Below are 22557 nucleotides of genomic sequence, written 5' to 3'. Positions count from 1 at the left end.
TCAGCCACATCTTTCACCTTCATGGCATGCCTAAACATATTGTTTCTTACAGATGTTCTTACAGATGTTCTTACAGATGTTCTGGAAAGCCTTGTGTAAGAAATTCGACATCACACTTGACTTCACCTCAGCGTACCATCCTCAGTCGAATGGCCAAACAGAGAGAATGAATAGAACTCTCAAACAGTTCCTCCTCGCCTATGTCGGTTCATGCCAGAATGACTGGGCTGAACTGTTGCCCTAGGCTGAATTTGCCATCAATTCTCATCCAGCTTCATCTACCTGATCTACACCTTTTGAAGTGGTATAGGGACGACAACCATTACCACCTTTACCACTTCCACTTTCAGTGTCGTCCCCGGCAGCTCAATCTACTGCCAAAGATATACAGCAGCTCTGGAGAAAGACTAAAGAGATGCTCCAAAAAGCAGGACAAAGAGCAAAAAAAGGCTATGACGTTCACCATAGCAAGGCTCCTGAATTCCAGCCTGGTGATAAAGTCTGGCTCTTTACCAAACACTTGAGACTCAAGCTTCCATGTGCTCGTTTTGTTCCACGCTTTGTCGGACACTTCCCTATTCTCCGATGGTTGGGCTCACTCACCTATAGTCTGAAACTTCCTCCATTCATAATGCTTTCCACATATCGCTGCTGAAACCGCTTGTTCTTAGTGAGTTCTCTACTAAGACACCTGATCCAACACCTGTTGATGCAGAAGAAGACATCGAATACAAGGTAGATGCCATCCTTGATGTAAGAAAGAGAGGCAGAGTTTGGGAATACTTCCTGTCATGGGAGGGATATGGACCAGAAGAAAACTCTTGGGAACCATTGGCTAATATCATGGACAAAGAGATGCTTCGTCAATTTCATCGATTGCATCCCCAAAAACCAAGACCAGCTGGGGCTCTGGAGGGGGCCCTTTGAAGGGGGGTACTGTTGTGTCTGTCGGTCTCAGATGGCTTTGACCTTTGTGCCTCACCTTTCTTCCTGCTCTCTCCTCAAACCTTGGGAAGTTGACTGCCACTGCATCTTCTTGCTGCTCTCCCCGGCCCCCCAGATTGGCTACGGCGACGGCGTTCGCCATGTTTCTCCTGAGGGCCTCCTAGGGTGCACGTGCGCACACCACCCACATCTTTATCCACGTCATGGCGGGAACCTCGGGGGCATCTCCTTCGAGTGACGTCATCACATCCTGGTGTTTAGCCTACCCTTCATTTGCTAACAAACCAAGTTAGCAAGAATTGGAATCGCTCCTGTCTAAGCTGCTCTTCTGCTTCCTAGCTGCCGCTGGAAGCTCTCCTTACCCTTCGGGGCTTTGCTACTAACTTGGGTACCCGCTCCTCGGGGGCCCTTCTACTTTCTTTTCAGGTGCCTATCCTGGGATCCCAGGTACTCGCTCCTCGAGGGCCTGCACTCCCTAGACCTGGTGCCTGCCACTCAACAACTTCTGCCTGCTGGAACCATCACAGATACAGCCTCTGCTTCAGTGAGTACTATCTTCAGTCTATCTCACCTACAGATACAGTGCTACATCCGGGACCTGTTCCTGCTCTCTGCGCTGTCTCCTTCTATCTACTGTGAGACGGGTTCTCCCTGCTGAGGATCTCTGGACTGATACTGCTGGAGCTAACTATCATCACCACTGTCTGCTCCTCGAGCAGTGCCACCGTGCTGTATAATAAAAGATTATCCTATCTGTGTGTGTGCCAAGAGTCTAGCCTGGTACTGCAATTCCCCACAGTGCTCCTCCCCGTGGGAGTGGCCATCACTGTAGTACCCAAGAATCCACCAACACCCCACAACCATAACAGAATGACGTTCTTACTACTGATCCGAGCGAGATTCGGAAAAGCTTCATGGATTTTTATGCTCACTTTTATAGCAAGGATGTGGACATTCAAGAACCCGACATTCTGTCCTACTTGGCAGACGTACTGCTTCCCTCATTGATGGCCTAACAGCAATCTTCGCTGGATTCACCGATTAATGCTGCAGAAGTAAGATGGGTAATCCAGTTCTTAAAAAATGGAAAGTCGCCAGCACTGGATGGATTGCCATGTGAATATTATCGAGCGTTATCAGATACACTGGTGGACCAATTAGTAGACCTCTTCAACTATATACGAGAAGGGGCTCTTTTCATGCCCAATCCAACGTTGCTGGCATAACAATAATTCCTAAACCGGGAAGAGACCCCTCGATCTGCAGGTCATACAGACCTATTTCGCTCATTAATCAAGATCTGAAAATCTTGGCTCGTATTCTGGCAGTGAGGCTCAACCGACATATGCCAGGCTTAATATGCTCAGATCAAGTGGGATTCATTCCCCAACGCATGGCCGCAGACGTCCACAAGATCTTAGACCTTATGTGGTGGGAAAATGCGAACATACTCCGGCAGCTCTGCTCTGCAGAAAAAGCTTTCGATTTGGTTCATTGGCCCTTCCTATTCCATACCTTGGAAGCAATGAATTTCAGCACACCCTTCTTCCAATGGCTTAGCCAGCTTTATGCCTCACCGAAAGCAACAGTGAAAGTTAATGGAAGATATGGACCTTGCTTTGAGATCGGGAGAGGCACCCAGCAGGGTTGCCCATTGTCGCCTCTACTCTTCGCCATATTTTTAGAGCCATTTGCAACCCGCATACGTCGGTCTCAGAACATTAAAGGAATAGAACTGGGTGGCCACAACTTCCTCCTCTCACTTTTTGCGGACGACATTATGTTCACTCTCTCTGATCCTGCCAAATCACTGGAAGGGGTCCGACATGAAATAGCTGCTTTTAGTAAAGTCTCTGGATTCAGGGTGAACCTTGAAACATCGGAACTCCTCAATATTAACCTCGACCAAACCGAAATTGAAGTTATTAAGAGCATATTCCCTTTTAAATGGGCAAAAAAAGCGATAAAATATCTAGGCGTTTACTTAAATTCATCCTTAGAGGACCTCTACACCTTAAACTATACCCCGCTGCTAAAGGCCATCGACAGAGACCTCATCAAATGGTATCAATGACCTTTCACTTGGCTAGGAAGGATAGCCATCATAAAGATGAATGTCCTCCCCCGTCTTCTATATCTATTTGCCACACTACCAGTGTTCCTGACACCCTCCCTGTTGAGAAGAATACAGAAAAAAAATGTTTGATTTCATCTGGCGACGCTGACCTCCCAGAATAGCACGTCGAACGTTGTTTCTGCCCAAACTGGCAGGAGGCTTGGGAGTACCTAATCTTCCATACTATTATGCAGCTTCCCAGCTAAAGGCTATAGTAGACCTAGACAAAACATCTGCACCCAAACAGTGGGCACAAGCTGAGCAAGCAATGGTGGGCAAAATGCCTATTAATGCCATGTTTTGGCAATTGCGCCATACTTGGCAACCAACCAACTGCATCCCATGGGCGCTTCAGACCACCTTAAAGGACTGGACAACTTGGAAAGCCAAGATCGTCGGGAACTTCTCTTATTTTTATCAATCAAGCTTATTCCTCAAAACATTCAGCCATTAATCATGCCATTTGTACATAACTTGTAATGTGACTTGTATATCGTTTAACCATTTATTCTTTCCTTTTTCTTCCTCTTCACCAAGTTCTGCCACCCTTGTTAATTGTAACTGTACTTTCGGTCACCTGAGTTCTAGTTTGATGTATTTAATGCACTCCCGTTTCATGTAAACCAGCAAGATATGTTCTCATGATTGCCGGTATATAAAAACCTTAAATAAATAAATAAATAAATAAATTCCACAATACTAAGTTCCCGGCAGGGATCCAATCAGTAACTTTTGGCCTATGGCAGCGAGCAGGTATCTTTACCATTGGCCATCTGTGCCAGGGAGGGAAGCTATTGTCCATACAGCAGATCTGCACATGATATGGTCTGGACAAGGTCGACTTCCTAGCCTATGCGCAGGTTAATCACTACATAAGCTCCCTGGTTCAAATGAACGAGCTGAAAACAACACGGACTCTTTTTGAAAACTTTTGCATGGGAGCAGATAAATTAACCAAGACCTCCTCAAAAATCTATAGCCTGCTATGCAATTCTGAACAAATTATTTTGCCACATCTTACCAAATGGGAAACAGACTTGGGAGAGACCCTGGCCCCCAAGGAGTGGGAAGTTATATTTTAAATGGCAAGTAAAAGCTCCATCTCTGCGAGACTTCAAGAGAATTGCTACAAATTAATTTTTAGATGGCACCTGGTACCAGAGCGATTACATACTATTTACGCCCAGCAATCCCCTCTTTGCTGGAGAGATTGTGGCTCTATTGGAACGTTCCTACATATCTGGTGGTCCTGCACAAGTGTAGCATTGCTTTGGAAGAATCTGGAAAACTGGGTGAATAACCTCCTTCATACTCAAATAAGGCTGACTGCAAAAGTGGCTCTGCTCTACAGCCCTGTCCCAGAATTTGACAAGAACCAACAAAGATTTGGCAGACAGATTTGGCTAGCCTCGCGACTTCTCATCGCGTGACATTGGAAAACCAAGACTCTACCCTCCGTAGCAGAAGTCATCACCTTGTTGCGCCAACACCAGAGACTAGACTACTTAACGGCCACCAGGCGAAACCGGCTAGCCTCCTATCATAGCACCTGGAGCTATCGTCCTAAAATATAATCTCAGCAGTTTGGCTTATACCTGCGGGTTCTTGGTATCACTTCATAACACCATAAATAACTAATTATCTTATCTACTTCTTGAAGAACTGAAAGAGAATTGGAATGAGTGGTCTGATATATTAACGATTCTTCCACACTCGGGGAACACGATCCTGCAAAATAATGCAGCACAACATCAATGCCTCCATCCACTGCTTATGAGTAAGATCAGTTTGCATCTACTGGATGGAACCACACAGATACATCATGAAAGTGTCATACCGATTATAGCAATCTATTTTAGATGGACTGATATACAATACCGGGGCGGGGGAATTAAACTTCAGACCATAACTTTGTCAGGAACTGTGGGGATATCACGTTGACCAGAATGATGAAGAGTTATATAACTTAGAACAAATTATTGGCTTGTTACTTCTCTACACTTGTATTACTTTTGTCACATGATGTTATGTTCTGACTAAATGCAATAAAATTTGAAAAACAAAAAAGATTTGGTGAGTATCTCAACTTCTTTGTAGAGCAAAAAAAAAATGGGGCACTTCCATACTAAGCCTCTTTAAACGCTGGGCTTTGATGTGTTTCCTCCATAAAAGCTAAGTGGCTATTTTACTAAAGAAGTCTGGTGATAATAACCCTATGGAAAAATTAAAAAATGTTTTTGCACTACGAAGAAGTTGAGATATTCACTTAATTTAACACTATGTAAAGCAATTTGAAAAATTATATCCCGTCTGACCTATGATTATAAAGAACGGCAGAGTCCATATATGCAATCAAGCATTCACGATGATGCCCAGTATGAAGTCACTCAAATACTAATCTTGTATTACTATATATCTTTTTGAGGTTGGAGGTTTGTATGCATGTTCCATGCTGGGACACGGATTTAGTGTGACATATAGTTATGTCACAGGCTGTGTGTGCTTCATGGTGTGACATGGATATAGTGTGACACATGGTAAGAATGCCATGTGTGTGCATGTTCCAAGGTGTATGATATGGTATATAGTGTGAAACATTATACAGTAAGAATGTGTGTGCCTGTAAGAATGTGTGTGCATGTGTGACATGAATACAGTGTAATGTGATATGGTAAGAATGTCACCTCCTTGCATATTTCATGGCATTACTGGGGTATAGTGTGATATGCTAAGAATGTCAGGTATTTGCATGTTCCTTGGTATAACAGAAGTACAGCGTGACACGCTGTATGGGAAGAATGTCACAGTCTGTACATGTATCATAGTATGATATATACGGTAAGAATGTCAGAATGTGCACCTCTTGTGGTGTGACGTTATATAGTAGTAATGTCACCGTCTGTGCGTGTTTCCTTGTTTGACATGAGTATAGTGTGACACATATGGTTATAATGTCACAGTCTGTGCACATTCCATGGTATGACACGGATACAGCGTGACACGTTATATGGTTATAATGTCACAGGCTGTGGATGTTCCGTGGTGCGACACGAGCATAGCGTGACACCTTATACGGTTATAATGTCACAGGCTGTGGACGTTCCGTGGTGCGACACGAGCATAGCGTGACACCTTATACGGTTATAATGTCAGGCTGTGCATGTTCCGTGGTGCGACACGAGCATAGCGTGATACCTTATACGGTTATAATGTCAGGCTGTGCACGTTCTGTGGTGCAACACGAGCACAACGTGACACTTTATACGGTTATAATGTCACAGGCTGCGCACGTTCCGTGGTGCGACACGAGTACAGCGTGACACGTTATACGGTTATAATGTCACAGGCTGCGCACGTTCCGTGGTGCGACACGAGTCCAGCGTGACACGTTATACGGTTATAATGTCACAGGCTGCGCACGTTCCGTGGTGCGACACGAGTACAGCGTGACACGTTATACGGTTATAATGTCACAGGCTGCGCACGTTCCGTGGTGCGACACGAGTCCAGCGTGACACGTTATACGGTTATAATGTCACAGGCTGCGCACGTTCCGTGGTGCGACACGAGTACAGCGTGACACGTCATAGGGTAAGAATGTACCTTCTTGCATCTTCCATGGCGTTACAGGAGCATTGTGTGACACATCAATCACGACAGTAAAAGCGGAGGAAGAAAAAGAAGAAATATTGCAAACCAGCAATGACATCCGACAGTTAAAACTCAATCCCCCCGCTCTGCATACCTGGGACCTCTGGATTTCCTGTCAACCTGGCCTTGTGCTGGAGTAGAGAGGCAGTGGGGCGAGCGAAGACCCGCGGAGCCACCGGCAGCGGCGCTGGCCCCCGCCTCCTCCCTCCATGCCCTCCAATCGCGTGGCACGGGGAGGGCGGGACACGTAGGAAACCCGGGGGGACGGGGGGCGGGACTCGCTGAGTCCCGCCCCCTCCATTCACTGCACAGGGAAGGCGGTGGGGGAGGGGCTGCGCGGCCAGCGCTGAGGAGACGCTCAGCTTCTGGCAGGTGGTGGTGAAACCGGCGGTTTACGGTCGCCGCGACACGGTACGAGTTGGAGCCGTATGGCATACCGGGGGGGCCGTGTTCCTCTGTCTAGAAGGCTAGCTCTCCAGAGGGCCCGGCCGTGGGCCACTCCCTCCTCATGTTACCTGGAAAGCTGGGGATGGAGGCCCCGCGCCGGCTTTCTCCGTTGTCGCTGTCGGGTCCTCTGTTTCCTAGGCCTACAGCCAGCCAGATGAGGGGAGAACTGGTGAAGGGCCCAGGACAGAGAAAGGGGGTAGAAATGGTGAAGGACCCTCACCCATTCTACCCTGGGAGGGGGGAGGGTCCTTCACCATTTCTACCCCCTTTGCTGATGCTCAGAGGGGTCCAGTTTGCGAGTGATTCCCTGGGGTGGGAGCCGTAACCTAGGCAGGGCTTGGAACCCACCTACCAAACAGAGGATACATGGTATTACTGAAAGAGCCAGCAGGGACCAGTCGGGTCAGTCCTAGTTTTGCCCATCTATAAACTTGAGGTTCCAGTGTGTGTGATAAAAACAAACCCAGGAGCCACGATCCCACAGATGCGTTGGGGTAAAACCATGCCAGACTCTGCTGACTCCAGGCATGCCCGGAGCCTTACTCTGGCCATCCTAGTAATGATAAAAAGTTCCATGCCTGGTCAGACCAACGTCCATCGAGCCCAGCATCCTGTCTCTCAAAAGTGGCCCATTGCAAAAACTAGATCCAATTTCATGGTGCTCTCTACTAGTATTATTTAACAGGATAAATAACTGTTTCCTGTTTTTCTTTTACACCCTACTCATGATTTTATCAAATTCTATTGTATCTCCTCTCAAATCATCTCGTCTCCAAGCCAAAGAACTCTCCTCATAGGAGAGTAGGTCCAACCCCTTTTTCATTGTGGTTGCCCTCCTCTGCACCATTTCTAGTCCTGCACTGTTTTTCTTGAGATGGGATGATCAGAACTGCACACAGTACTCAATGTGCAGTTACACCATGGCTTGATACAGAAGCAATATATTTTCTGTTTCATTTGCCTTTTCTTTTCAGATCATTCCTAGCACTCTTTGCTTTTCTGATCACCACCGTGCATTGAGCTGAGGATTCCAATGTATTGTCCACAAGGATTCCAAGATTCTTTTCCTTAGTAGTTAATGCCTAATGTGGGATCCAGCTTTTGGTATTTTTCCTTAGGTGCTTCACTTTGCACTTACCCGCATTAAATTTCATCTGTCATCTTCTATTTCCCTGTATGTACCCAGATCAGTCCAGACTCCTGGGTTTTGCCTCCCTTCCAGCAGATGGAGACAGAGTTTTGCTGAAACTGCCACATAACCTGGTGTGCCACCTGCAGTCCCTCAGTATTTCTCTGTCTCCAGCAGATGGTAGAGGTGCAAAACCTGCAGTCTGGAAACTAGGTTAAATTCTTGGAGATTTTCTCCCAGGAGGTTTTATTTATCAGATTTTTATATTCTGCTTTTCAGCACTTCAAAGCGGATTACATCCAGGTACTGAAATTATTTCTCTGTCTCCAGAAGGCTAACAATCTAAGGGGGTCATTTATTAAAATGCAATAGGTGTTTTTGCATGCGAAAAGCCCCATTACTGCATCATATCATATGGTGCAATGCAAATAGCTATTGCCGTAACACTGATTTCAGGTGAATTGGAGGGAGAGAGAGAGACTGGCCATAATGTCATGGTCCATAGGTAGGTATTTGTATCCCTATGGTAGGCCCACCTAGTAACTCGAGGTGGGGATTAGGTAAAGTGGCCCCTAACCCCCTACACTCTTACCTAATCCCCACCTCGAGTTACTAGGTGGGCCTACCATAGGGATACAAATACCTACCTATGGACCATGACATTACGGCCAGGAAATACAACAGGTCAGCACTTATCGCAGAATCTGAAAAGGGTATCGCTAACTTAGCTCTTCACACAGGTAATTACCACAAATTGTTATATTAACATAAAACACACCCCTTTTGCTATCGCATGCGGTGCTTACCGCATTTTGATAAATCCAGGCCTAAGTTTGTACCTGAGGCAATGGGGGATGTAAAGTGACTTGCCCAAGGTCACAGGGATTGGCAGGTCCTGCTGGGGCCAATCCTCCTGGTTCTGAAGTGGATGAGCAGGTGGTTGGGAACCCTTATATTACTCAGTCCTTCACTGCTGGGGGTAGAAATTTGGTGGGGCCAGTTCTCTCTCCCCCAGGAGGACTTGCAGAGCCTGCTGCCACTCTTCTTCTAAACTGTAAAGTTTATTTAAAAAAAAAAAAAGTTCACTTTATTTTTTTTCTCTTATTGGTCAAATTGGAGTGAGAGTGATGCTGAAGCTCGGCAGGGGCTCAGCTGCAGCGGCTGTTGCATCTTAGGCTCCTCATGTGGCTGACTGCACTCGTCGTCTGGATGGGCTGAGAGCATGCCGTGCGTGGATCTCTCGGGCCGGCTTTTGTTCCCGCTGCCTCTCTGGGGGAGAGGGCAGCTTGGGGACAACCGTGGCAGTGTCAGAAAGGCAGCATGGGCCTGGGAGGCTCTCGGGGGAAGCAGTGGGCCCCTTCCCGATTAGCGCAGGAACGGCAGCCATTTTATCTTCTCTCGCAGCTGCTTCAGAAAACAGGCTTGAGCTGTTGAGGGTACCAAAGGTGGATGCCTCAGTGTCTGCGGTTACTAAAAAGACAGCCATTCGGGTGGACGGTTCTGCAGCGCTGAAGGATCTGCAGGATAGGAAGCTTGGAAGTTCATCTCTGTTGTGTCCGTCGGTCTCAGACGGCTTCGACCTCTGTGCCTCACCTTTCTCTCTGCTCTCCCCACTAGCCTTGGGAAGATGGCTACCGCCGCATCTGCATGCCGCTCTCTCCGGCGTCCCCAGAACGGCAATGGCAAGGCAATCCGCCATGTTTCTCCTGAGGGCCTCCTAGGGAGTGCGCGCGCATGCCACCCACGTCTTTATCCACATCATGGGGGGAACCTCGGGGACGGCCCCCTCGAGCGACGTCATGCCATCCGGGTATTTAGCCTGCCCTTCGTTTGCTAACAAATCGAGTTAGCAAGGATTGGACTTGTCCGGTCTAAGCTACTCTGCTGCTTCCCTGCTGCCGCTGGAAGCTCTCTCTGCCCTTCAGGGTATTTCTGTAACCTGGGTACCCGCTCCTCGGGGGCCCTTTGCTTTCTTTCATCTGCTGGAGACAGAGAAATACTGAGGGACTGCAGGTGGCACACCAGGTTATGTGGCAGTTTCAGCAAAACTCTGTCTCCATCTGCTGGAAGAGAGGCAAAACCCAGGAGTCTGGACTGATCTGGGTACATACAGGGAAATAGAAGATGACTGTAGGTTCAGGTGCCCATCAGGGATCAGGTTCTCGCTTCTCGAGGGCCTGCTCTCCCTGGCTCAGTGCCTGATTTCAACTACCTCTGCCTGCTGGGATCTCCATCTATACAGCTACCAACTTAGTGAGTAATCTAACATTGTCAGTCTGTCTCATCTACAGCTCAGCACTGGGAACCTGCATCTGGAACTCCCTATACTATCACTGTGAGACGGGTCTCCTCTGCCGAGGGCCCCTGGACTGCTACCTCTGGGTCACCTCACTACTGCCACCTCTGGTGGTATCATTCTGCTGTATAATAAAAGACAAATGTCTGTGTCTGCGTGTCTAGAGTCTAGCCTAGTACTGTGGATCCTCACAGGGCTCCTCCCCGTGGGAGTGACCATCACCACAGTACCCAAGAATCCACTCCAACACCTCAAAACCATAACAATCTCTAGAAGATTTTTGAAGTGTCTGCCTTAGGCACACATGCTGCAGTGTGCGTCGGGCTGGGCGGCAGTGGGTGCAGCAGTTGCAGGCGGATAAATCAATGTCTGCGTCAGGCGGAGCAGCTGGAGGCTGTGGTGGCCTATGGAGCCAATGTGTATATGACCTCATTAGAACTTCTTCTAGAACAATGATGTCTGTGGTCTTGACCAGGCGACTTCTTTCGTTGAAAAAATGGTCAGCGGCTGTTTCATCCAAGTCTCAGGAGCGTTACCTTTCAAAGGAAAGCTGCTTTTTGGAGAAGACTTGGAGGAGTTGATAAAAAAAAATCTGGGAGAGAATAAAGGACATAAATTACCTGAGGATAAGCCAAAAGGGGGAAAAGGATCTTTTCTTTTGCATTCTCGGTTCAGAGAGAATAGGCATTTTCGGCAGAATAGGGCTTCAGGAGGCATCCAGATGCAGATCTCGGGGAGGCAGCAGTCCTGGAACCAGTCCTTTTCCAGTTGAAAGCCAAATGGAGATGGCTCTGGCCAGGATGGTGGTGGAGCCAAGTCCGCCCAATGAAGCGAGGCCTGCCCACTCCTCAATTCCGGTCATAGGGCGTCGGTTGACACTTTTTTTACGAGGAGTGGGCCAAGATCACGTCGGACCAGTGTGTCTTAAGCGTGATAAGGCAAGGTTACGCTTTAGTATTTGCTCGTCCATTAATGGACTTATTCATGGTCTCCCCTTGTGCTTCCATGGCAAAAAGGTGGGTGGTGCAGGAACCCATCAGCTGCCTATAGATGCTGGGGGCCATTGTTCCTGTCCTCCTAGAGTAACAAGGGATGGGTTGGTATTACATTCATTTCGTGGTTCCAACGAAGGAGGGAACTTTTTGCCTAATTTTGGCTTGGGACCAGTTGTGTCATGGAGTGGACTTGGAAGCTTCAGAGTGGATAGTTGTTACTACCGATACCAGTCTCTCCGGATGGTGAGCTGTATGCCAAGCTCAGTCGGCGTAGGAAGCGTTGTGATCTATCAATTGCTTATAGACTAGAGCAGTGTGGTTCGCGCTGTGTGACTTTCTACCCCTCTTGCGCGGGCAGCTAGTAAGGATCTTGTCAGACAATGCGACGACTGTGGCTTACCTCAACTGACAGGGTGGTACCAAAAGTCAAACAGTGGCTCAGGAAGCCCAAGAGTTAATTTGCTGGGCAGAGCAGCATCTGGCGTTACTAGTGGCTTCTCACATAGCTGGGATAGACGATGTGCAAGCAGATTTTCTCAGTTGACAACAGCTGGATCCCAGAGAATGGGAGTTGTCAGAGGAAGCAAGGCATCTCATCCGTTGCAGATGGAGCAAGACCTCACATGGACTTAATAGCAACTCAGCAAAATGCCAAGACACTGTGCTTTAGTCGCAGAAGGGAATGCGGAGCAGAAGGGGTTGATGCCTTGGTTCTTCCTTGGCTGTGGGGTATTCTCCTTTATGTATTTCTGCTGTGGCCGCTGGTGGGCAAAATATTGCAATATGTAGAGATTAATCTGGCACCAGAGTGGCTTTGACGGCCAGGGTTTGCAGAGCTGATCAATCTATTGGTGGATGGGCCATTAAGAACATAAGAAATTGCTATGCTGGGTCAGACCAAGGGTCCATCAAGCCCAGCATCCTGTTTCCACAGAGGCTAAAACCAGGCCACAAGAACCTGGCAATTACCCAAACAACAAGAAGATCCCATGCTACTGATGCAATTAATAGCCCCTGAGGTACGCGCCGAGTAGGAAATAAGAGTGAGGGCCACGCGGCATGCGTGCCCTTAGGAACAAGCAGAGCATGGCGGGAGGCAACGCCCAAGCCGGTCCGGGGACGCAGGAGAGGATGGCAGGCAGACGCCGCAGCAGCCAGGCATCCAACCACAACAAGAGGAGGAGCAAAGAAAGAAAGGTAGGTGGAGTGAAGCCGTCGGGAAGGGACGGTTGCAACACTTGCCTGTCTTACCAATGTTTTACCTTTAATTTGACAATGCTTATGCTTTTTCCTATTGTCTTCAGATGAATCCTTCCAAGTTTTGAAGGAAGGTTTTTTGGCTAAAGTAGCCACTTTCACCTCACCTTTTAACCATTCCGGCAATTGTTTGGCCTTCCTTCCAACTTTCTTAATGCATGGATTAAATCTGAACTGCGCTTCTAAGATTGTAATTTTAAACAATGTGCACGCCTGTTGTACACTCTTAACCTTTGCAGCTGCATCTTTCAGTTTTTTTCTATTTTCTTCATTTTCTCAAAGTTTCCCTTTTGAAAGTTTAGTGTTAGAGCTGTAGAATTTACATATTGTCCCCCTTCCAATCATTAGTTCAGATTTGAAGGTTATGATCACTATTGCCAAGTGGCCCCACCACTGTCACCTCTTTCACCAAATTCTGCACTGCACTAAGACTTAGATCTAAAATAGTTCCTTCTCTCATTGGTCCTGAACCAATTGCTCTGTGAAGCAGTCATTTATTCCATCCAGGAACTTTACCTCTCTAGCATGTTACATTTACACAGTCAATATTGGGGTAATTGAAATCTCCACATAAACAGGTGCAGGAAAGACAATAAGGTCCCATTCAAAATTTCACCATGTATTTATTATATGTCCAAAAAGATCACAGTTCGTTCAAAACGGCAACTCCTTCAAGTAAACAAAAAGATTTTTTACACGAAACACGGACCGTGTCGGGGGACAGATTTATAAAAAATCTTTTTGTTTACTTGAAGGAGTTGCCGTTTTGAACGAACTGTGATCTTTTTGGACATATAATAAATACATGGTGAAATTTTGAATGGGACCTTATTGTCTTTCCTGCACCTGTTTATGTGGATACTTGCTTATGTGCAAGGTTGCTTCTGTTGTTTTTGGGTAATTGAAATCTCCCATTATTACTGCACTGCCAAATTGGTTAGCTTCCCTGATTTCTCTTAGCATTTTGTCTGTCTCATAATTTTGGCTAGGTGGATGGTAGTATACTCCTATCACTATACTCTTACCCAACACACACGGGATTTCTACCCATAAAGATTCTATTGAGCATTTAGTCTCTTGTATGATCTTTATCCTGTTGGACTCTATACCCTCCTGGACATAAAGTGCCCCCCCTCCCCCAAAGTTAATCGTCCTTCACAGTTCCTCACAGTCTGCCTGTATTGTAATTACTTTGAATGTTTTTGTATCATCTTCAGATTTGATCACTTTACTTGTCACTCCCTTTTCCAGATCATTAATGAATAAGTTGAACAACCCAGTTTCCGGAGAGATATCCCTTGGGTACTCCACTATTTACCTTTCTCTGCTGGGAGATTTTTTAACCAGTTACTAATTCACTGTAAGACATTCCTCCAGTCCCATGGCTTTTTACTTTCCTGAGGAGTCTTTCATGAGGGAATTTATCAAATACCTTCTGAAAATCCAGATACACTGTATCGATTGGCTCACCTTTATCCATGTGCTTATTTACTCCCTTAAAGAATTCTAATAGGTTAGTAAGGAATAACTTCCCTTTGCTAAATCCATGCTGGCTCTTTCCCATTAAGCTCTGTTTATTCATATGACCAGCAATTTTGTTCTTAATAGCTTCCACCATTTTTCCAGGCACAGATGTCAGGCAAATTGGTCTGCAATTACTTGGGTTCCCTTGGAGTTCTTTTTGAAAATTGATGTTACATTTGCAGTTCTACGATCCTCAGGTGTAGAGGTAGAATTAAATGATAGGTCACAGATTACCAGTAGTAGGTCTGAAATATATTTTGATTCCTTTAGAACTCTGGGATGAATACCATCAGGTCCTGGAGATTTGCTACTATTTATTTATTTATTTATTTATTATTTTTATTATACCGAGTTTCATGATAGGAATCACATCAACCCGGTTTACAATTAACAATGTGAGTAAAGGCAGAGAATAACATAGTAAAACATTTCCCAATTCAAATGTTTATTTGAAACTAAATATGACAAACTAAATTCAATTTAGTTTGTCATATTGTCCTAGCACTACTTACAGATCACATTAATTTGATTCAGTTCCTGTGAGTCATTACCTAGAAAAAATGGTTCAGGTGAGCAGTGAAAAATTGTTTTTCCATTATAGCCTTATCCTCCCTGATGCTCCTTTTATCCCTTGGTCATCTAGTGGCCCTTGCACATGTATTGTTTCTAATATGCTTGAAAAGATTTTTATTATTGCTTTTGCCTCTTTGGCAAATCTTTCCTCAAAATCTTCTTGGCCTGCTTTATTAGTCTTTTACATCTAATAAACAGTGCTTGTGTGACTTTCTATTTTCCCCATTAAGTCCTGCTTTCCATTTTTTTGAAAAATGCCTCTTTCACTTTGATAGCCTCTTTCACAACACCATTTAGCCATGCTGGTTTGTGCTTGTTCTTTTGCCCTTTTTTCATTTGTGGAATACTTTTACCTGGGCTTCCAAAATGATCTTTTAAATCTGTCTCCATGCCTCATGCAGACGTTTGACCCTTGAAACTGCTCCTTTTAGGTTTTGTCTGATTAGCTTCCTCATCTTGTCATAATCTCCCCTTTAGTGTATTGTTCTTCCAGTGGCTATTTCAAATTTGATTGCATTATGATCACCTACCAAGTGTTTCCACCACTGTTACCTCTTGTACCAGATCCTGCATTCCAGTAAAAGCTAAATCTAATGTAGCCCTCCCCTCTTGTTTGTTTTAGGACTAGTTGCTCCAAGAACCAGTCATTAATCGGGTCTAGAAACTTAATTTCCTTGTCATGCTCTGATGAGACATCCACCCAATCAATAGTGGGGTAATTGAAATCCCCCATTTTACTGCTTTTCCATGTTTAGTAGGATAGCTAATCTGTTTAAGCATGTCACAATTTGACACATAATGCCATACTACCACCACTTCTATCTGCTCTGTCATTTTGGTATCATTTCTACCTTTGTATCGTTGTGTCCCACTGGTTGCATTTTTTCCACCAGGTCTCTGAGATTCCTATTATGTCAATACACTAACTTTATCAATCAGGTTGATACAGTGTCGAATAGCACAACTATATGCTGATTTTTATGAAATTATAGGTTTACAAATAAAGTTCTAGGTAATTAAGATTAATAAAAGAATTAAATACAACGAAATAAAAAATGAATAAAAATTAAAAAATCCCATTAGGGAGATGGTACATGATTAAAATTTATGGTGCCATAAAAGCTGATACTGCCTGGGGCCCTTTGTGGGCGAGAGACAGTGGATTAAAATCGAAGGCACTTGGATTCTGTGATACCGTTTCTCCTTATTATGTGATTTTTTTAGAATTTAGTAAATTTTGATTGGGAGACTACACTAACTTTTCCATCTTATTGTGTAGGCTTCTGGCATTTGTATACAGACATCTAAATGTTTTACTTTTCCTCTTACTGGCAGTTGATCTAGGTAATGTGGAATCACTTTTTTCCACAGCTTCTTGGTCATGATTATCTAATTTCCTTTATTTAAAAGTATCCTTTGGATACCCCACTCCAAATCATGCACTTCTGAACTACTGTTGGCTTTCCCCCAAGGTTTAGTATAAAATCCACTGTATTTCCTTTTTAATGGTTAGCCCCAGCAGCCAGGTTCCCCTTTGGTTATGATGAAGCCCAATACCATCCTCCTGTCCCAGTTCCTGATGAATCTAAAGTGCCCTTCCTTGCACCATCATCGCCTCCACACATTGAGACTGCAAAGCTCTGCCTGCCTCTAAGGTCCTGCAAGTGGTCCGAGAACACCGCCTGGAGGTTCTGGATTTTAGTTTATTACCTAAAAGTCTATCCTCCAGAAACTCACTCGTGTATCTTCCTATGTTATTGGTGCCCACACAGACCATGACAGCAGTCTCTGAAATCCTATCTAGGTGATGTGTGAGGTCTGCTATCTTTGCACTCAGCAGGGACATCTTCCAATGTGGCCACCCCTAGGATTTATTTATTTTATTTATTTATTTAACATTTTTATATACCGACCTTCATGAAAGAGAATTCATATCAGATCGGTTTACAGATAACATGAGGGGAATAACAAAGTCAACCATATAACAAGAAAAGAAAGATTGAAAGGGGGACTGATTTAGAAGGAAAGGTATTGCTCTTATTGTGGGGGTGAATTTCAAAACCCTGCAAGAGTACATGAGAAAAAAAAAATAATTTTTTTTTAACTACGTTGGGGAAAAAAGTCATTTTTATAAACCACACCTTAAGACTCTTTGGGTGCTGTAAAATATTTATTCCAGTACAGAAAAATAGAACTGCTTTTTACACATCTTTGAACATGTTCTTGCTACAAGTGTCCATGCCCTGATCAGTAACATTCTCTCCACAGTACTTAAAGAGCAGAAAGGTGAAAAAAAATTAACTAAGCCATAAGGACAGGAAAAATCAAGATGCACCTGATTGGTACCCTGGATCACGCACTGGGCTTTGAGCTACTAAGCTTCACTGTTAGCTGATGTGGGCAGCACTGTGCTAACCCAATAACTTACAAAGCTTTTAAAACTATGTGATCACAGCAGGCTGTGGCCCTTTAAAGCCAGTTTAAGAGGAAGGAGAGGGGATACTTCCTATAGTCAATGGATCCCATCCTAGAGAACAGGCCTCCTGCTGCTTTTTGTCATTCAGTATAGAAAAAACATTGACAAGGAACTTTCCAAAATGTTAAGTGCAGGAGCAGCTGTCCAGTGATATGTTAAAACCTGGGGGATACAGATAAACCCTAAAAGTACAAGAATTACATGTAATCCATGCAGCCAATATCAGAAGTGCTCTAGAAGGAATTTTTATTCCAAATCAATAAGGCACCCAGATTTTTCCAGGAAAAAATTTTTGAAGCTTATTTACTCCAGTCTCTATGTCAACAATTGTATCTACTCTCTGAGCCACCTCCTATGGGATCAAAATGTGCTTTCTTGTTTCATAGTCCTGGTAACCCCACCTCATCCCGGTAAGTCTCCCTTCGTTCACCCTCTTCTGCTGTGCGTCCCGTCTTCCGAGCAGGGCTCACAGCTGCAGCTTACGGCCTCCTCCACGCTCAGCTGGATGTGTGTGTCGTTGGGGCAGGGGACTTCAAAGTCAGTGGAGCGGGTAGTGATGGCCGAGCAGCAGCGACACTGTGGCTCAAGCTTCCAAAAGGCATTGTACCGGGACTTGGAGTGGCAGTAGCCGCCACAGACAGCAACTTTCACCTGAAGACAAAGAGCGAGAAGGGGGGGAGGGAAGTCAGTATGGGGAAATGAGAAGGATGGGGCCGTAGGGGATTTCTTGACATAATGGATCATCATGTGGCTCGGGACGACTTCATCTACTTCAGAAATGACAAAGGTTTATAGTGGTCAAAATTTGTTGCCAAATAATCTGCAATGAGAGGCAGGTCTGTGTATTCTCAGCATCTTATTTTTATTGTATTTTATGGGTATGTCTAATGACTATGCATATAGCCAAGAGCCATTGTGCATCTGGTGATTTGTAAAATTTAATAAACTGTAACTCTCTCGATCCAACTCCTAGCCACCATGTGCCTGATGAATCCTGAAGGTGAAGCATCCCTTGGGAGCAGGTGGCACCCTCTATAAACAGTCCCCGATGGGAACTCTTCAGAAACCTACAGTGTTACTGGCACCTGAACTGGCAGTGCCCTTAGGCAGGATGAGACTGGCATGGAGACTGAGGTCCCTTCCTACACTGCAGGAAGTGCCTCCAGGGAAGGGTATCTGGCAAGGTGATAGGAAAGGAAGGAGCTTGCACCTTCACTGCTCCTGTTTTCACTATTCAGCTCAGTCAACTGTGGACCAACACCAAATTCACTATCAAAATACCACTCTTCTCCCACCCAAAATAAAAGATGCAAATATCCCTCATTTGCGGATTACAGTCCAGAGCTGGCCAGGGGATATCGATAAATTCCCGAGGAGAGTCGAGCAAAAGTCCAGTTCCGGACATTCATCCACCCACCCCTATAAAGAGATCCAGAATCCACCTCTAAACTCTTTAAAGTTTGGAGAGTTTCCAGGGCACCTTCGGCTCCTAAGGCACCTGTTTACTGTTTCTGTAGTACTACCGACGGAGCTAATGTGCAAATGACTGCTTGCTATGAATGCCACCCTGCTACCAAGTGAGCTCTGGAGATAGCCGCTTACCGTAGCCATGCATGGGCCATTTGTGAGCTGCACCTCCTGGTACACGGGGCTGCACTCATCATTCTTTCGTTCTGCGAAGGGAAGAAGAGGCGGGCGCTCGTGAGCAAAGACACTTGGCTTTGGGTAATGTAGGAAGGTAGCCAGATAGCTTGTGTCACTCGGGAAAGGGCTCACCTAGGTCAACCTACAAAGGTTGAATCAGTCCTGATTTGGCCCTCAATGCATGCAGGTAAATGTAGTCCTGATTTCCCTAAGTAGGAATTACTACATTTTCCTGCAAGCCCTGGAGTGAAAACAAGGTTAAATCAACCTGTTTGAGTTGTCCTGGGGGAAGTGGTAACTCTATACATACATACCGCATCTCAATTCCGGACAGCACTGATCCTCCTGGGGCACGGGAACCAGCCTCTCATCGCTGTTACATGCTGGCACTGAGTCACAGCTGCACTCTGTGGGGAGTGGGGGAAAAAGAAGGGGTAAGTCTAGCCTGCAACTGGCACAGCAGGCCACTGGCTGGGGAAAGTCACACTGTCCTGGCTGGAAAGGAAGGGCCAGAGTGAGGGGGCAGGGCGGAGAGGAGACAAGGAGACAGGCACAGAGGATCCACAGAGGTAAGGGAGTGAAGGGTAAAGCCTGAAACAGGCACAGGAATTTCAGTAGTGGGGGAGTGAGGGGGAAAGCCTGGGATGGGCACAGTGGTAGGGAGCTGAAGGATAAAGTCGTGGACAGGTACAAAGGATACTTGAGGATGGGGGAGGTGAGGTTAAAGCCTGGGGCAGAAGCAAAAGACCCTCAGTGGTGGGAGTGAGGGTAAACCCTGGGACAGGTACAGAGGATCTTAAGTGGTGAGGGCAGTGAGAAGTAAAGCTTGGGATAAGTACAGAGGATCCTTAATGGTGGGTGGGGGAATCTGGATCAGGCATAGAGGATCCTTGGGTGGGGGAGCTGGGGTGGGATCTGCAGTATTGTTGTAGATGGGAGAACATGCAGAAACTGGATGTGCCTGTGGTCATTATCTTCCTAAATTATTCTCTATCAGGTAGCATAGAAGAGTGGAGACACTGAATATCTATAATGCACTGTTAGGCCATGTGATACTCTACTTACTGCAATCTAGCAGTGGGCAGCAGGCATCGAAAGGATTCGGCCGCTTGACCAGGTTCTTGCCAAAGGGGCATTCCTTGGTCTGAAGGCAGGTGGCATTCTGGCATCCCGGCTGAAGGGAAGAAGAGGGAGAAAGTGTCAGTGTGGCGAGGCAGACCTAAAGGAATCTTCCTCCAGATGTTTTGAGCCCATTAACTTTGGTGGAGGAAGCGGTGGGGTCTCAGACACTACCAGTAAGTGATCTTTTTTTGCAGGGGGGAGGGTTCACCTTATTATGGATGTCATAAAGAACTAGAAAAGCCAGGTAGTACTGTCACAGACATTACTTACAAAAAAAAGGATGGCAAACCAGACCTTCAGTATGGGATGTTGGAAGGAAGCATAGGAGTGTTCCTGTTCATACCCAGATCAGTCCAGACAAGTGGGTTTTGCATCCCTACCAGCAGGTGGAGACAGAGAACAAAACCTTTGAGGCACTGCTACATGACCGAGAGTGCCCCCTCAGGATTTCTCTGTCTCCAGCAGATGGTAGAGGTGCAAACCTGCAGTCTGAGAATAGGAAAAGAAAAAGAAATTGAGAGACAGTTTAGAGACGTTTGGCTCACTGAGGTGTTAGGCTCCTTCGTGGACCATCCCGGAGGTGGAGCAGGGCGACTGGGGGCTTGGAAACCCCTGGCTGGTGCTCGTCCTCAGCTGGCCAGAGGTCCTGATAGCCAGGGGACTGGCTCACTCAGGACTTCCGAGGTCTCCTCCTGAAGGTTCACCGTTTTGTCAGGGAAACACCCTGTTTTGTGCCTTGTAGCTGTCGGCATTTGTGCCTTGTAGCTGTCGGCATTTTTAGGAGGGGAAGATTCAGGGGGCTTCCCTTCTCCCCGGGGGTTTTGAGGGAGGGCTTGAGCGCGCCGATTCTGGCGTCAGGGAACCTCTTCACTCACTGCGAGTGTGGTTTAAGGTTTCTTGTGTTAAACGCCATAGTCCCCATCCCGCGGGAGAAGCAGGGGCGGGAAAGGTATTCCATTTATTATGTGGTTCCCAAGAAGGAAGGAAGCTTATCGGCCCATCCTCGACTTGCAGAAAGTGAACAGGGCCCTGAGGGTTCTGTGTTTTCGAATGGAGACGTTGCAAACTGTGATTGTGGCAGTCCGCAGAGGAGAGTTCTTGGCATCGTTGGATCTGACGGAAGCATACCTCCATATTCCTATTCAAAAGAACCATCAGGCATTTCTTCAGTTCATGGGATTGGGACAGCACTTCCAGTTTCAAGCTCTTCCTTTTCAGCTTGGCCACAGTGCCACAAACCTTCACAAAGGAAGGGATTTTGGTGCATCCATATCTGGACGATTGGCTTGTTCGTGTGAAGACGGAAGAGGAATGTGTGCGGTCGCTTCAGCGAGTCATGGTCACCTTGCGGTCGTTGGGTTGGGTGATAAATGTGGCAAAGAGTCAGCTAATACTGACCCAGTCGTTGGAGTATTTGGGGGTGTTCGACACCCAGAAGGGCAGGGTGTTTCTGACCCCGGACAAGTTGACAAAGTTACAGGCGCAGGTGACGTGTCTGTTGCAGATGTCTGTGTCAACGGACTGGAATTATTTGCAGGTCCTGGGGTCCATGGCTTCCACGTTGGATTTGGTTCTGTGGGCCTTCACGCACATGAGACCGTTGCAGAATAAGCTTTTGTCCAGGTGGAATCCTGTGTTGGAGGAATATCATCTGCCTTTCCTCTTCTACAAGAATCCAGGTCTAGTCTTTCGTGGTGGCTTTCGCGTCACAATCTGGAAAAGGGAAGGGATCTGGAGACCCCGGACTGGGTGGTGGTGACCACGGATGCCACCCCCAAAGGTTGGGGAGTGATGTTCCTGGGGAGGACTCTCCAAGGGCTTTGGTCAAGTAGGCAGAAGATTCCTCTTGACCCCTTCTGAGGGGGCAATCGGGGAGTGATTCTGAGGATTCACAGGACATTGAAGGAGACCTGGTAGAGGGTGCCGCAGATGTGGATACAGATGAGGATCTCTCTGATCTGGAGGATGTGCCGGTGGCAATCTGCTGGTAGGGAGGCAAAACCCACTCATCTGGACTGATCTGGGGTATTCCAGGAACGAAAACTAGTAGGTAAGAACCAACTTTCCTTTTCCTCCAGGAAAAATCCTGGGAGCCATCCTGTGCAACCCTCTTATCTTTTTCTCTGTCTCAGAAAGGAACTGCAAAAGAAAGTCCCGTTTTGGAGCTGTGTCTGGCCACTTCTAAAGAGACAAATCCCGTAATGGCCCCAGCACAACAAGGCCCTAATTTACTGAAAGTCCACATTGATCTGGAGAGTATCCCCGCCACATTCATATGCTCATGGGTGGCTAACTCTGGTATTCAAGAGCCACAGATAGGCCTGGTTTTCAGGCTATCTACAATGAATATGCATGAGATACATTTGCACACACTGCCTCTAT

The 22557-nt window shown here is 46.2% G+C and overlaps 1 protein-coding gene across 1 annotated transcript in view; it reads right to left on the bottom strand.

The window, feature by feature from the left end:
- Window positions 1-17095: 17095 nt before the first annotated feature.
- LOC115080300 overlaps window positions 17096-22557 on the bottom strand; it is a 226983-nt gene continuing 221521 nt past the window's right edge. The window contains exons 120-123 of the mRNA XM_029584450.1: window positions 20119-20227; window positions 19368-19460; window positions 19012-19082; window positions 17096-18060 (exon numbers count right to left, since the gene is read on the bottom strand). Of these exons, the coding sequence (XP_029440310.1) occupies window positions 17836-18060; window positions 19012-19082; window positions 19368-19460; window positions 20119-20227 (498 nt within the window). The 3' untranslated portion in view covers window positions 17096-17835. The remainder of the gene's footprint in view (window positions 18061-19011; window positions 19083-19367; window positions 19461-20118; window positions 20228-22557) is intronic.

Source organism: Rhinatrema bivittatum, chromosome 19 (assembly GCF_901001135.1).
Source record: "Rhinatrema bivittatum chromosome 19, aRhiBiv1.1, whole genome shotgun sequence".
NCBI lineage: Eukaryota > Metazoa > Chordata > Amphibia > Gymnophiona > Rhinatrematidae > Rhinatrema > Rhinatrema bivittatum.
Note: the sequence above shows the minus strand (reverse complement) of the source record. Positions and strands in the feature narration are given on the sequence as shown.